Raw genomic sequence first — 15,467 nt, 5'->3', positions numbered from 1 at the left:
GGGGAGTGTTCACCAACAGGTTTGTTGTAAATCATGAAGATATGCTGTTTTTACACCTGCACTCACACATTAACTTCTAGAAGGATTCTAGCTTCCGGTGCTTCTTCTTCATTATATTCCTACAACGCTGCAAACTTGGCCAAGTACTGTTAGCAAAATATAAGTTACTTGGGTGAAAACTAGGGGTGGGAAAGCAGGGACACTCCAGATGCTGCTGGAATGCAACTCCCATCAACTCTAGCCAGCATAGCCAATGGTAAAGTATGATTGACGTTTCAGTCCAGCAACATTGGGAGAGCCACACGGTCCCCATACCTGGTTTAGAGCAATCCATTTCATTCCATGGTACAGATCTAACCTGCAGTGTCTGACGAGAATCTCTGTGTGGCTACTAGTAAAATTGAGGGCCCCGGATTGCTTCCAACAGGGTCTGAGCCATGATGCAAGCAAGTCTCAGCTTCCAAAGTCTTTCTTTCTCCTTCCCTGATGTCTGGAAATATGGCATGTTGGCACTGTCCATTCTCCTGCTCCTGGTGGCATTACTTATCTTGACCTGTCAAGTGTCCAGGTGCTGGAAAACCAACATATTTGAGAGAGGTACGTTTCAGGAAACAATGTGGGTGAGTAGCCCGTGTTCCTTTGGCTTAACAATTATATTAAAGGATAAACCCAGGCAGGCAAGAAAACAGTTGCTCATCTCAATGAGGCAAACTGTGACTTGAATCATCCTCATTTTCCTGAATTGCTTCCTCCCGTGGTTCTCGCAGCAATCAGGGACCCCCTCAGCCTAACTAGGAAGAACTTTTTTCTTTTTTAAAAAAATTGCACATTTTGGAAAAGAATTAAAGGCCTTGTTTGGACAACACTCTAAGCCATGGTGGTTAAGCATTTTGAGCTAAATATTATGGCTTAGCATGTCATGTGAAGTATTCCTAACCATGGGGGCTTCATAACCATGGTTTAAACATGCTCACTAACCATTTACTGCAAAAGGGTTAGCAGTCTAACCATGGCTTAGTGTGTCATCTGAACAGGCCCATTGTCTGCTCCCTGGTAATGGACCACATCACTCGGCCTAAGGGCAGGGCTGGCTCAGTTAATAAAAGTATTCTCATACCAACCCTGTAGATTTTATGCTAGTCAATGTGGATGCTCCATTTTATAGGGTGGCCAGCTGTCCTACTTTACCAAGGATGGACCTCTGTTTAAAAAGCTGTCAGAGGACAAATCTCTATTGGAAGGCATCCAATTTCTTTGAAGGGCTTTCCAGCCCAAGCCCAGTTTAAAGTTCAAGAACCATCAGGAGGGAAGGCCTTGAAGTTGCCCATCCGCAGTTAGCACATGGAGAGCAGGCTGAGCAGGCAGACAGGTCAACTGGTCACAGTGTCTTTCCCACTAAGATGTCAATGGTCCCTCTAATGGCACAATCCTAAGCATGTTTAGACAGAAGAAAGCCCAACATGCCAGCTGGGGCATGCTGGGAGTTGCAGGACTTTTTTTCTGTCTAAACATGCATAGGATTGCACCCTATTAACTCCTACCTGTGTGTTTATGGGGTGTGTGGTGTCCCTGTCTCTGAAGAAATCCCATTTTTGCTCTTGCAGAAAGAAAAATGGCCAATGAGGCTTGGAAAGGGATAGCACCAGAGAATGGCTTCCAGAGGGAAAGGTTACAGACTTCTCTTCTTGGCTTTGTGAGACAGCCTTATTATGAGTTCAAGGCAAGCATACCAATCCCAGGATGTCTCCCTTGTTTCCGCTCCCCTCCCTTATGTTAAAGAGGCTCTGAAGAAATCACCTGGAGGCAGGTGTGTGTTACTAGGCACATAAAAGATTTGGGGGGGTATCCCCATAGGACACACACCTGCATAAAATGTTCATATGATAATTTATAGCTCCATTGGAAAATTTAGAAGTCATTCCTAGGATATAAATTTCACAGAAGGCAAAGCCTGCTAATCAATTTCCCATCCAGATCACCCCAGTGTTGGAACCAGTGTTTTCCCCACTCAGTTTAATTGTTGTGTGGGGGTTCACAGTGCATACAGGAAGGAGAGGGTTAACTCTTTCCTCTCAAACTGACTCTACCCCGACCAGCAAGGCTTACAACAAAATATCCAGTGGAAGTGTTTTTCTTAAGCTTCATTGCCACACCAGAAGTGTGGGTGGGTGATCTTCTGGGAGGTGTTGCAAAATGCAAGGAAAGAAAAAACTCCTCTCTTCATGGCAATTATGCTTAGGAAAAAACCTTCCTTTGGCAGCACCCAGGCCTGGCTTGCATATAATGAGAAGCCAACGTGGGTGAATTTCCCTGTAGGGGTTTTTCTGGCAGCTGTGGCCACCATTTTGAATTTTCAAGCCATGGTGGTGGGGGTGTGCCATAGCTTGCTGTTATGTGTGAACTTGGTGATGGTCGGTTGTTTAGGTGGTTAACAAGCCACCCACAATCCTATAACAGCACCTCGGTTCTGGGTGGCTTGTCAAGTACCCCAATAGCCCTCCCTCACTGGGTTTGACGTAATGGCGTGCCCCATTGTACCTCGGATATTCAAAATGGTGGTGGGCGCTGCGATGACAAACCCCATGGGGCAATTCACCCATGGTGGTTTCTTGTTATGTGCAAACTTGGCACCTGTATTCTAGGAAATACATCCAGGGCCCTGGAAAATGGATTTGGGGCCAGGCCCCCACAATTCTGGAACTGCGCTGGGCATTTGATTTCTATTTCTTATATTTAAGGTGGAGAAAATTCATGTTCTACTTCTGGGCTTTCCACAGGCAGCTGATTGGCCACTGGGTGAACAGAATGCAGGACTAGAAAGACCTCTGGTCTAATCCAGCAGGGCTCTTCTTCAATTCTTAAACCGTTCTTGGGTGGCAAAACTGCTCAAGATCACCTCTCTCTCTCATTTTCTACAGATGCAAAAAATCCGAAAAGGTCTCAAGAAACTTGAGACCTGCTTTTCACCTTCCTCGCTCAGTAGCTGCGATGGGGACACCTTGGCAAGTGAAAGCGATGTTCCTGATCGAACCCAGGGCAAACTCAGATTCTCGCTTCTCTTCCACAAAAAGCGCCTAGAGCTGCTCTTGACGGTCACTGGGGCACTGGGCCTCCCCATCCAAGAGTGCGCCAACATCTTTGTTCGGGCCAGGTTGCTGAGCTGGGCTTCTTCCCAGGCCCCTGATCTCCAGCAGGCAGTCCAGGAATGGCAGACACAGGTGGTGAAGAACTCCAGCGGCCCTACTTTTGGGGATCAGTTTGTGTGCCCCCTGCAGAAGGCTGAATTGACAAAGAGCAGCATCAAGTTAGAGGTGAGGCGAATGAACTCTGTCTGTCTGCCTCTTCTTCATCCTCATGGCAAAATTCACTTAGGATGACAGTAAAGAGTTTTATCCATTTACAGAATGACAGCAAGGGGATGCTAAGGGTGGAGCTTCCCTAGGCTCCTGCCTCAGGGCTTCAGACCTGGAAAACGGGCAGAAAAGGGCAACTCAGATGACTGAGGGGCTGGAGCAACTCCCCTAATTCTATTTGGCTGGCTTTGACTCCTGTGAAATGTAAATAAATCCTGGCAAGTATTTCTGAACTTGCTTATACAGATATAAATTAGTATATTCAGATTTGTTTCCTATGGTCCTAACCCCCGAAATCTTTTAAGCGCTGAGCAATGCGGAAGGGGAAAGGAGAAGAGATAGAAGTATGTAGAACTAGTATGTGGAATCATCTTCTGAGGAATGGAGTTCTAGGTTGACTTTGTATGTCTCTATATTAAGAGACCCTTACTTATTTTTCTTCTTTTGGGGTCTTTCCACATTGACTATGGCTCCTTTAGATGGCCACTAATGGCGACCATGGGATTTATAATTGAAAACTTCCCCTCTTGATAATACTCCATAAAGTTGAATTAAACAGCGCCATCTAGTGGCCAGTGATATCCTGCAATAATTTTAAATGGTGCATTACTTCTGATCTTTAAAAAAGTGAAATTACAGGGGGAAAGAGCAGGACATGTCCTGGAGGTTGACAGCATCATGTAAAGGACCCGGAGTGGCCAAACATGTGCAATAAATCACTCATTCTCTGTAGCCTCTTTGACCTCTCTCTCACAGACACACATGCAAATGACTGTCCACCTTCTTTCACTCTGGTCACTATAGGGCTCTTAGCTAAATAAGATTTAGACCCAAGCTGAAGTTTCTTGGCATTTCATGTGTGAGGCACTTCTAAAGCCATGGTTCTCAAAGTGAGGCAAATCTTCTTAATGAGGTACAGATCTTTAAGAACTTAGGCCTGAGGCGAGAAGGAAAAAGGAAACAGAAGAACCCTTTCAAAGTGCATAAAATTTCAAATTATAATAAAATACAGCATTTTAATACGGCTCCTAGCAGAGTTGCCATATGCATTGTATGTATAGTATCAGGAGTCTGGAACTAACCTGCCACAGACACACTTACATGTATAGTTTTTCAGCTGCATATGAAGCAAGGGCTCCATCTTGTGTAAACCCGAGGTAAGTACATGCCTGTTTCATTGTGAATCAGCAACCTTAGGGTTTGTGAGCACCAATAATCTGTAGCACTTATTTCCTTTTGTTTAGCTTGATAATGGATGTCTCTTTGCTTCTATTTATTCATTTGCTGCCAGCACAGGTTTCCTCCTTTCTCTGGATATTGAGCTTTACCCCCCCTTTTTTAGATTGTTAACCTTTTAAAAATATACACAATGATAACTCTGAACTTACCACAGGCAACTGTGGTCATTAATATCTACATTTAAGGTTGCATGTGGGGGAATCTCTGATTCTGTGAACTACACAAAAAAGCATCTTCTCCTCCTCCTCCTCCTCCTCCTCCTCCTCCTCCTCCTCCTCCTCCTCCTCTTCTTCTTCTTCTTCTTCTTTTTCTCTTGGAGAGATGACTGAATTAAGGAGAGGGCTGCATTCAAACAACACTGGTGGGTTACTCACAGTTGGTTATTTTGCAGGTACTTCCCCACAACAGCTGAGTTCGGATGACACGCTAACCAACTTGGGTGTGTGTAATAGGTACAGAATGGGAAACAACTGTTGATTAGCGTGTCGTCCAAACTCAGCCAACATGTTCCTACACAATTGTGGAGTGGTTGGAGCTGGTGTTGAGTGGACTAATAGTCAACCCAGTGTTTGACTGACACAGCCCCCGCCACTTTCCCTGCCCTCCCTCCTTCCTCAGTGTTCCTGGTGCTATCCCAGCAGCCTCTGTGAGTTGTGCTGGCTGTAGCAGAGCGGCCGGCATGGTTTTGGCCACTCTTGCCCGGGAACTGTGTAGCCAGCGGAAATAGTCCACTCAACCCTGCAAAATACTCCACTGAGCCCAACAGACAACACACTAATCTATGGCCGAGTTCGGACGACACACAAATCAATGGTTGTTTCCCATTCTGTTCCTATTACACACACACACACTGATTAGTGTGTTGTCTGAACTCAGCCAATGTTTGTGCAGATAGTCAACCCTGCAGAGCGCTGGTTATCTCGGTTATTTTGGGGAAATAGTCAACCGTAGGGTGGGTTTTGCCCAACAGACAATACAACTGACCACTCAAATGATGGTTGATTACTTAAACCACCATTGGTTGTCTTGTTGTCTGAACCCAGCTAGATTGAGTTACACTCTCCTTCAAGACTCAGGATTGCAGCTGGATATACCTGAACCTAGATACCCAGGTCTCAGTAGTGGAGAGGAGTTTGCTTGCACAGCTGAGGTCAACTGTGCTCATTCCTAGATATGTCTGATCTGGTTACAGTCATACATGGCTTAGTTACATCTCATTTGACCTACTCTAACACACTGTATGTGGGGCTGCCTTTGAAAAGTGTTCAGAAACAACAGCTAATCCAGAATGCTGTGGCCAGACTGTTGACTGGGGCAGTTACAGGGAGCACATGATTCCCTTGCTACAACAGCTTCAGTGGCTACTGGTCTCTTTCCGGGCAGAATTCAAAGGCTGGCTATGATCTATAAAATGCTATATGATTTTGGATCAGACCAACTGAAAGACCTCATTCTCCCATATAAGCCTGCCTGCTTTTAAGAACTTCTGAGGAAGCCCTTTTCTCAGTCCTACCACCATTGGAGGCCTATTTGGTACAGATGCAAGAGAGGGCCTTCTTGGTAGCCGCTCCCAGCTTCTGGAACTCCCTGCCAAGGGAACCCTGGTCTGCTCTCTTTTTATTGTAATTCTGCTGGCAGACAAACATGTTTTTATTAAGGCAGGTCTTTCACATGTTAGTTGGCCTGCTGCTGAAGTGTTGTTGTTTTAAATGAGTTGGGTGCAATTTTTTTCATTGATTGCTCCGTTTTTAATTTATTTGTTTTATTTTATGTTTTAATCTGGTTTTGTTTTAATCTCAATTTTATTATTGTTAGCTGCCTTATCCAAATAATCATAATATACAAATCTAACAAATCAGACAATAAATCAGTCAAATAAATCCTCACCTTTAAGCTCAATGGGTGGCATTAAACAAAGCATGGCCTCTCTGCTTCAATCCACCATCTATAGGAACGGCCTGTCTTACTGAGTTATATAAAGATTACTGAGATAAATGTATGTGAAGCACATTGAGCATTTACGATAAGCACCATTATTATTATTATTATTATTATTATTATTATTATTATTGATGTTGACAATGATGATTTCGTAGGTTAAACACTTTGACAAATATTCCCGGCACATATCTCTGGGAGAAGTGAGGGTAGCCTTGAATACACTAAACACTTCTGAACGCATGGAATTCTGTGAAGAACTACAGAAAGTGACAAAGGTAATAATGGATTCTCTGTTCACTTTGGAAGAGCTCTCAAAATCCTGTCTTAAGAATGTCACTGTTTCCAGACAATTAACGTGAAGAGTTTTCATAATTGTTAAGACCTTCATTCATGCATTTGTAGCCCTTGGCCAAGGTTAAGCATCTAGGGGTAATTCTCCTTTTATATTAAGTTCTGGGTTGAGCTCCCATCCAGGAAAACCTGTGGACTCGGTTTGGATATCTCAGTAGCAGTCTTTCCCACCCCACACACAAATGTGTGATATGAGCAAAACCAGTATTTAATCAAATTAATGAACAATGCATCAACAAATGATTAGCAACATAGACAAAATCACAAAATATTCCTAAAACCCAAACTTCTCATTTCCTCCCAAGGTCTAGATGTGCCAATGAAAGTCTATGTCTTTTGGCCTTACTCAATGTTAATTCAAGGCCTTAGTCAATGAGTCGGGGCATCCTTTCCATGCCCCCGTCCTTAAGGTAGCACTTTGGCGCCACAAGGCACCTTGCTCTAGCACTTGTGTTCCTTTGTCTTGTGCAGATACAGATAATATTTTAAAAAGGGGGGGAGAATGGACCCGTTCCTCTTCCCCCCCCATTTTTTTTTTTTTTTTTTACTTTTAGAGGTGCGAGGCTGCCCATGGTGACCAATCAGGGGGCGCCATGGGCTGTGCTGCCAAAAAAGTCGGGGTAAGTGCCCCACTTTTTTGGAGCGGAGTTTCCAGGGTTTGCCCCTGGATGGCTTCGCAATGGCGGCTGCATCATGTAGATGACGTGTCGCTGCTGCGAAGCCACCCCGGGGCAAACCCTTCACCTAGACATGCCCCATGTTACACAAAGATATGAAATTGGAGAGTGTTGCAATATATCTTGACCCAGCAGGGGGCAGCAACAAATTGGATTTAGCAACAAACCAGTAGGTAGCAGCAAAATGGCTCTGTAGCTCTTTTTGGCCTCTACAGCAGGGGTGGGGAAACTCAGGTCTGGGGACCAAATCTCTAATCTGGCCCTCCAGGTTTCCTCAGATGACCACACCCCCTTTCTCTGGCCCCACCCCCTTTCTCCTAGCAATTTTGTGGTTTCGTGGCTTTTGTGTACCTGCCCCCCATTCTAAAAGGTTGAAATGCCTCCCCTAAGTCTTAGTTACTGGCAGTAAGAGCTGCAATAGGCTAGCTTTTTTGTGTGTGCGTGTGTATTTTTGCTCCCGCTCCTTTCACCTTCAGCTCCTCCCTCTCCTGGAATGTAGTCCCCAAGAGCTTCTACAAAATTGAATTTGGCCCTCGGGCTGAAAGATTTCCCCACCCCCTGCTCTGCAGCAGCAAGCCAACAGGAATTGCAAATCCAGATCTAGTGTAGGTCAAAACCTCCCACCCTAGTAGTAATTTCATCCAGAAAAGGCGAACACACCCATTTGTGATGTTAGCCAATAGAAATTCCAGCATGGGACAGTGTTCTTTCCTGCAAGGCCCGAGGGTCACTGGCAGCCCCCAATCATGTCAAGAGTGGTTCTCTGCCTTTCTCGCTCTCTCTTTGCAGGACTGCTCACTCTCCACAGGGCTTTCTAGTTTTGCCTTGTGGTTTGCTGTAGCCCTGGGCTGGCTGCTGTGATCTGGGCTACTGGAGAAGGCTTTGGGGGTAGGGAGTCAGGAGTCCTGCCACTCCTCAACCGTAAGTTGGCTGGAGTGGGGGGAGAGTGAGAAGCGGAGAATGCAGGAGCAATCAGCTAATTAACTCTGGTGGGGAAGGAGCTCAAGAGGCACAGACTAAGGCAATCAGCTATCAGCAGTGGTACACTATTTAGGCACTGGAGATGGCATTGAATGTGTGGGCAAGAGGGTGAATGCAACATGGACCAGGACCACGAGATTTTGCAGCACTGAGTAGAGCAGAACATTCTCAGTGATGGATATCTATATATATATATATACAGCATCACTGCTTGATAAGGGAAGGCAAGGGAGAGCTCTCCCACCCACACCCACGGCCTGGGAAAGGCCCCCAACTGGCCTTTGCATCAGGGCCTGGTGCCAAAGAGGCTCCTGCCTGAAGAATAGCAAAGATCACTGGCATAGGTCCTCTGCAGCAAAGCTGAGGAAATACCTGTTTCAAGCTGTCAGCATGAGGATAACTCAAGCCTTAGAGCACTGGAGCAACAAGAATTACTCTGCTCTTTAATCTTCACTCTATAAAAGGGAAGAGTGGTCGTCCTCCCCACCCCCCTCAGCCTCTTTCCCTGACCCGATTTGCACCTCCTGAGTCCCCAGTGCTGCACGTGCTCAGGGACACCCAGCAGCCAGGCTCTTACTTACTGGGGCTGCCTGGTGAGAAGGCGCAAGTGTCCCAAGCTCCCCTTTGTTCCTTAAACCATTCCAGCATTGACAGTAAAGCATATGTCGCAGATCAGCCCAACTTGTACAGGGCTCCTTCCACAGTGATGAACCTTGGGCTTCCTTACAAGAATACTGTACTGCCAGCCTCCACCGTTTGGTGGCCTGTGCCATTTTCTTGGTCTCCAGCATTGCTACTTGTCTGTGTCTGACTCCCTGCGCTGCTCTATTAAGGTTTAAATGACAGAACCATATGGGGCTGCCGGGATACATGCACTACTACTCACACCGGTGTTTCCCCTGCTATGTAGGATGCTGTCATTGTCATGTGTTGTGAGCCACATGACCCTGGCATGATTACATCACAGATGTTACCAGAGAAGCTTCACTTCCAGCAACGGGGAAGCGATACCTACATGACTCCAGTAATCTATGATTACTGGAGCCGTGTAGTTGGGCCCGCCCTCTACCCGGGGGATGCGGCAAGGGAGTTGTACAGTACCAGGTTCAGGAAGGCGGCCATAAATACTTTTTTCCATCACCCTGACTGGTAAAACTATAACTAATTTGTGCCAAGAGTTCTTGAACATCTTCTTTCATTCAGGCAGTGCCATAATGCTCTGCTAATTATTATTATTATTAATAACCAGAAAGGCCTGATACCCGCAGGGATTTTTCTCTTTGCTTCCACATTGAAGTTCCCAGATAACATACATCCAAAACTATGATACACTCTCCTGTTTATTCCCTGGCTGGGGGTATTGTGTGAATTTACCGAATTTAAGCTTCACAGCCATGCTGGAAACATAACTGTTGTATTATCAGGGTTATATACTACTCTCTGGTTGGGTGCTTAATATAAGTCTGCAGCCTTTCTTTCATGGTGCTGCGTTGTCACTGTTTTGCCTTTAATCCCCGTGGTTTCGCTGTTGTGGGATGACGATGGGTAATCCTGATTGCAGAGGCAGTGCAGGCTTTCCAGAAGCCATTCGGCGCGTTGGGCCCGCCCTCTGCCCGGCTTCCAATCAGTGGTTGCCATTCACCTCAGAACACTCCTGGCTTAACGCCGGAGTGAAGTCACACAGTGGAAGGGCTGTGGTGACCTCACTTCTTTGGGAAAAGTTGGGGTAAGGCCCTGACTTTTCCAATGCGCAACTTCAGGAAAAAGCCCCACAGTGGCTGTGAATCAGCAGCTCTGTCGTATAACTGACGCAGCACCAATTTGCAGCCACCGCGGGGCTTAGAAGACATATAGATAGCCCCACATCAAGGCTTCTCTAAGCCAAGGAAAGAAAGGCAGCGGCGGGGGTGGGGGTGGGGAGCTGTCTGGCTAGTACTTAAGAGGACAGTGCACTGTTAAGTCTCTGTGCCTGAATAGAACACAGATATGAACGCAACTGTGTACAACTCCCACAGGGAATGAACAGAGCAATGTACTGTGGCTGCCACACTGGATCCCTAGGTGGTGAAGGCTGCATATTGAGGCCTTCAAAGAACAGTTGGATTCCACAGACACAATCAATTCTACCACACCACTCAGGAGGTTTCACAATATCTTGTAAGAAAGTGGGAGATCATTTCACAACAAATGATACAGAGGTTTTGGAGGGGCTTTGGGCAAGAAACCCTCAGTGGGCCCCCGCCATTCTCACCAGCTGCTATTGCACCTCCTCCTCCTCCTCCTCCTCTTTCTCAGCATTGCTACCGCTTGCTTGCATGCCAGGCAGAGAGCCAGTGAACAAGTTGGCAGTGGCACTACTGCTCCTCCTCCTCCTCACCACCACTGTTGTCTGAGCCAAAATGTCAGGCAGGTGAACAAGCGGATTATAATGGGGAAGAAGAGGAGCAAGTCCAGAAGGGTCTTGTCAGGGCCCCCCTGCTGGAGTGTGGGCCCTTAGCAGGTGCCCGATCGTGCCTCCTCTTGACAGAAGTTCTTGCAAAATGGTTTAATCTGAAACAAAAATGATTTTTAAAAATCCACAGTTATTTATTTAAAAAATCACTATGGTGGCTTATTTGATTGTGTGAACTGGCCCCGTGTGTGAAAAGTGTATCCAGAAGGAAAACAGTTTGGAAGCCGCCAGTCTAGAGGCACAAGCAAGCCTTGAAAGAAAAACAAACAGGGCACAATATCCTGTCCTGATCTTGACAAGGAGAGAGCTCATGGGGCACCATGGGGCAAAGCAAGCTCCAAGTGAGCAGTTTCCTCTACTACATCTAAGAGCGTTTTGAAGGTTTTTACACCTTCAGGGCCGGGTCATTTCTTCCAGGCTCCACCCCTTTCTAGAGCTGTGGACATCCTTAAAGGGGCAGGTCTCTTGCTTGGAGCCTAGCACTTTCTGACAATTTACTCCAGGCACGTTGCCAGCATTGATGGCTCAGTTTGGGAATACAGGGCCCTGGCATGGAAAGGGTTTGTTCCTCAAGGGTGCAGGCTCTGAGTGTGTAGACTCTGGAGGGCCTGCCTCTGGCTCAAGAGCCCCTGATCTTATCAGGCTTAAGCTGGCTGACTTCAAATACCCGTGTCTCCAGCATTACTGGTCTGACGGGTGTGGCTGGCTCCTTCTCATCCAGGCCAGAGTCCAGGCTGATGGTCAGAGTGGGAGGTCCTGATACACATACTGCAGTTTCACCTGCAAAGGTATATACATCACGACACATACATCTTTTTCACAGGACACAGTCGGAGAAGTGCTTGTGTCACTGAAGTACCTTCCAATCTCTCAGAGGATAGAAGTTGGACTACTGAAATTTAAAACTGCATCCTTCTATAATAGCCTGGAGAAACGTAAATATATCTATTTTCTTGTTCTCTGCCTGATGTTTGTGTACTCCCTACTTCTAACTTGCTATTCTGCCTGCACACAGCTGACTTGTAACACTCAGGATACATACTGCAGGTACTGTTGAATATGTACCATGATATGAATTGACTCAGGTGTGCAGTCTCCATATTTGGGAAGGAATGGTAGCTCAGTGGTAGAGCACGTGCTTTGCACCCAATTTGCAAACGGTCCCAGGTTCAGGCTCTGGCATCTCCAGATAGTGCTAGAAACCTGTCGGAAACCTTAGAGGGCTGCCGCCAATCAGTGCACTGTAGATAATCCTGTGCTGGATGGACCAATGGTTTCATTTAGGGTTTTTCTACATCAGGCTGTTAATCTACTGTATCTACTTTTGGTTTTGTCACAGAATTGAGTTCCATGCACTACACAGAACATTTCCTTTCCTGTGTTTTTGCTATATAACCTCTAGGCGGCACTGTGGTATAGTCGAACAGCGTAATTACACACGTGGATAACGATGGGGTGAAAATCTGCCTGGGTCTGCAAGTCCCCAATTAGCGCTTGGGGAGGGCAGGAAAGCACGCTTTCTGGGCCTCCGGAAAGTGCACAGATTCCAGAGGCCTGGAAAGCATGCTTTCCCACACCCCTCCCCTCCTGCGCCAATTGGGGCTTCCTAAAAATGTACCTTTTCACACAGGCTTTCCCTGGACTGTAATTTATCTGATTTTACTGTGGTTTTAATTTTTGTGAACCGCCCAGAGAGCTTCGGCTATTGGGCGGTACAAAAATGTAATAAATAAATAAATAAAATAAATAAATAAAAATTTTATATTGCACTTTTACCTTTTAACATTTTAACTTATATTGTATACTTATTGTATTTTTATGGTTTTAACTGTGCACTGCCTGGAGAGCCTCGGCTATCGGACAATATAAACATGAAATAAATAAATATAAAATAAATAAATTGGGACCTGTAAGGGCCTCTTAATGCAAGTATTAAAAGGCCCTTTCAGGCCCTGATTGGTGTGGGAGTGAGGAACAGTGCACTTTCTGGGATTAAGAGGGCCTTTAAGACCATGATTGGCGTGGGGTGGGGGGGGAAGGGAGGGAGGCAAAGAGCGCTTTCCAGGGCCTCCAGAAAGCGCACAATTCCCCTGGCACGCTAATGACGTGCCGGGGGAATTGTGTACTTACTGGAGGCCCAGATTGTGCGCATTGCCGAGCACTTAGCTGGGCCAGCCACCTAGAACAGGGCTGGTCGGGCAGCACTTGACCAGCTCGCAGGGCAGGCGCTCCATGTTCTTTCTTTCTTTCTTTCTTTCTTTCTTTATTACATTTATATACCGCCCAACAGCCGAAGCTCTCTGTGCGGTTTACAATGTTTACATGTAGGCATTCTTCAATGCCTACATGTGGAAATGCTGTTTTCTTCGCTTTCATAAATACCTAATTTTCCCTGCTCTAAAAAAACTTGTTGAAAGTGCTCTTTAAAAGCAGAAGTGAAACTGGAGGGTCATGGCATTGACTAAATAACCCATAAACAATCATGATGAGCACACACTAAATGCCTTGTGTAGAAAAGCTCTCAGTGTAAGGCAGCTTCCCATCGTATCCTATCCATCTAATTATTGGCACAAGGCTAAAGTTCTACAGCTCTTGCAGCAGTAATAATGGGTGGTTGCTTGGGAAATGTTAATTCTGTCCCTCTCCCGCCCATGCATAGAGAGATAGGGTCTGTATCCCAGCTCTGTTAAATGCTCTGACCTCTTAAAGCAGCTTTTGGCTATAGTGCAGAAACTGGCCTGCAGATGAAGATTATGAATCTAGTGGTAGTGCCAAAAGGGTAGTAGAACCCAAATATTGGGACTGGTGAACAGGGTGAGAAATGACAATAAATAATACCAGGGGAAATAATAGGGGAAAATATTATAGGATGTCAGTCCTTATCTTCTGATAATTGGAAAGCCGGCTTTGGTCTCTGAGGCTTCAGAAGACACAAAGCCCCCACACATTTCCAGGCTTTCCCCCACAATCACAAGGACTAGAAACTTACTTCTTCTTTTCTTGAAAAGCTGAGATTCATATCTGTTTTACTACCTCTCTATTTTGGGTCAAGATCCTCAAAAGATCTCTGGAGCCCCCTTCTATGGCCTATATTCCAGTATTGCTTTCTTGAAACTTTATTTGAGATTAAGCTGTATTTGAGATACATACTCCGTTTGCTGTGGAGCTTGTGACTCATCTTTCCCTTAGTGCTTACCTGCGAAACCTTCACACATTAATACCATTATCAAGTTTCTCCACACTTTTGCCCCTCATACAGTGTTGTGTACCTAGCATTTACAGTTCTCCTTATCACAGGTGTAGAAAAGGTGTGGTTTGTGTTGCTTTGAGTAATGGTCAAATTCTTCCTTCCCACTCCTCAGTAAACATGCATGAATCACATGCAAGGACAGGTAATTTATCATTAAACCTCTGCCACCTTGGAACAATAACTCCAGATGTTTCAGAGCCTTGTGTTCATGTCGCCTCTTCTAATGTTCTTCCCTTTCCAGGCATATATGCAAGGATTGACATCTTCTGCAACCTCCATAAGCAGAAGCATCAGAAATCCAAAAGCAAGACTCTTGCATCGATGACAGTTTTCAATGAAACCTTCCTCTTCCACCTCCCTGAGCCAGACGTTTGGGACTGTGCTGTCCTCATCTCTGTTTATGAGATGCATCCCAGCAGCAAACCGCTTTTTGGGCAGACTGTGCTGGGGAAACGGGGACCCAGCAATAAGAACAATCACTGGGATCGGATGATGCAGACCATCCAGCAGCCTGTAGCTGAGTGGCATCCTTTGCTCATTTAAAGGGAGGCTTTCACAGTGGTGTAAGTCTGGCTTTCCTCCCCAATACCCTGAGCTGCTGCAGCATTCAGAGCCCGTCCTCTCAGAGCTTCTGTCGTCAAAGCCATGTAGCTGATTTCATGCAACACTTCAGAGTGCTTCACTTCCTTCATTCCTGCGGGTGCTCCATTGAGAAAAAGGACCCTTCTTACTTTGCTTTATGGTAGCATAGTATTTAGTGCAGGGCTAGGCAACTTGTGCCTTCCAGATGTTTTAGCCTACAACTCCTATAATCTCCCACCATTGGCTATGCTGGCTAGGGATTATGGGAGTTGTAAGAGGGCCACAAGTCACCCAGCCCATATCTAGAAGCTGTGGCTGACAATGGGGCCTAGACATACTAAAAGCACATAAATATCGTCTTGTCTCAAAGAAATTATTAATTAGATCACAGGCAGGAAGTCTGGAGCCCTCCAGATGTTGCTGTACTACAACTTCCACCATCCATGATCTTTGGCTATGCTGTCTGGGGCTGATGGGAGTTGGAGTACATCAATATCTGAACCATCCCCACCCATGATTTAGATAATCAAGAAACATGCCTTGAAAACAGTAAAAAACCAATTTGGTACTGAGTGCTTGGGGCTGGGCGGGAAGTCTGCGAGAATTCCTTGATTTGAACCCAAACCACAGTCAAGGAGTTT

The 15,467-nt window shown here is 45.9% G+C and overlaps 1 protein-coding gene across 1 annotated transcript; it reads left to right on the top strand.

The window, feature by feature from the left end:
* The first annotated feature begins 2,918 nt into the window (after positions 1-2,918).
* LOC134393372 (synaptotagmin-1-like) lies at positions 2,919-15,017 on the top strand. The gene is made up of 4 exons (XM_063118400.1): positions 2,919-3,311; positions 6,689-6,808; positions 11,818-11,929; positions 14,486-15,017. The coding sequence occupies exons 1-4, from the start codon at positions 2,919-2,921 to the stop codon at positions 14,785-14,787; spliced, it is 927 nt and encodes a 308-aa protein (XP_062974470.1). The 3' UTR covers positions 14,788-15,017.
* The last annotated feature ends 450 nt before the right edge of the window (positions 15,018-15,467 follow it).

Source organism: Elgaria multicarinata, chromosome 2, assembly GCF_023053635.1.
Source record: "Elgaria multicarinata webbii isolate HBS135686 ecotype San Diego chromosome 2, rElgMul1.1.pri, whole genome shotgun sequence".
Classification (NCBI taxonomy): Eukaryota; Metazoa; Chordata; class Lepidosauria; order Squamata; family Anguidae; genus Elgaria; species Elgaria multicarinata.
This window is presented reverse-complemented; position numbering and strand designations above follow the sequence as displayed.

Coding starts and splice junctions, on each gene's coding strand:
- LOC134393372 (XM_063118400.1), top strand. CDS start 2,919: ATGCAAAAAATCCGAAAAGGTCTCAAGAAACTTGAGACCTGCTTTTCA. Junction 3,312..6,688: donor AGAGCAGCATCAAGTTAGAG/GTGAGGCGAATG, acceptor ATGATTTCGTAG/GTTAAACACTTTGACAAATA. Junction 6,809..11,817: donor AACTACAGAAAGTGACAAAG/GTAATAATGGAT, acceptor TCTTTTTCACAG/GACACAGTCGGAGAAGTGCT.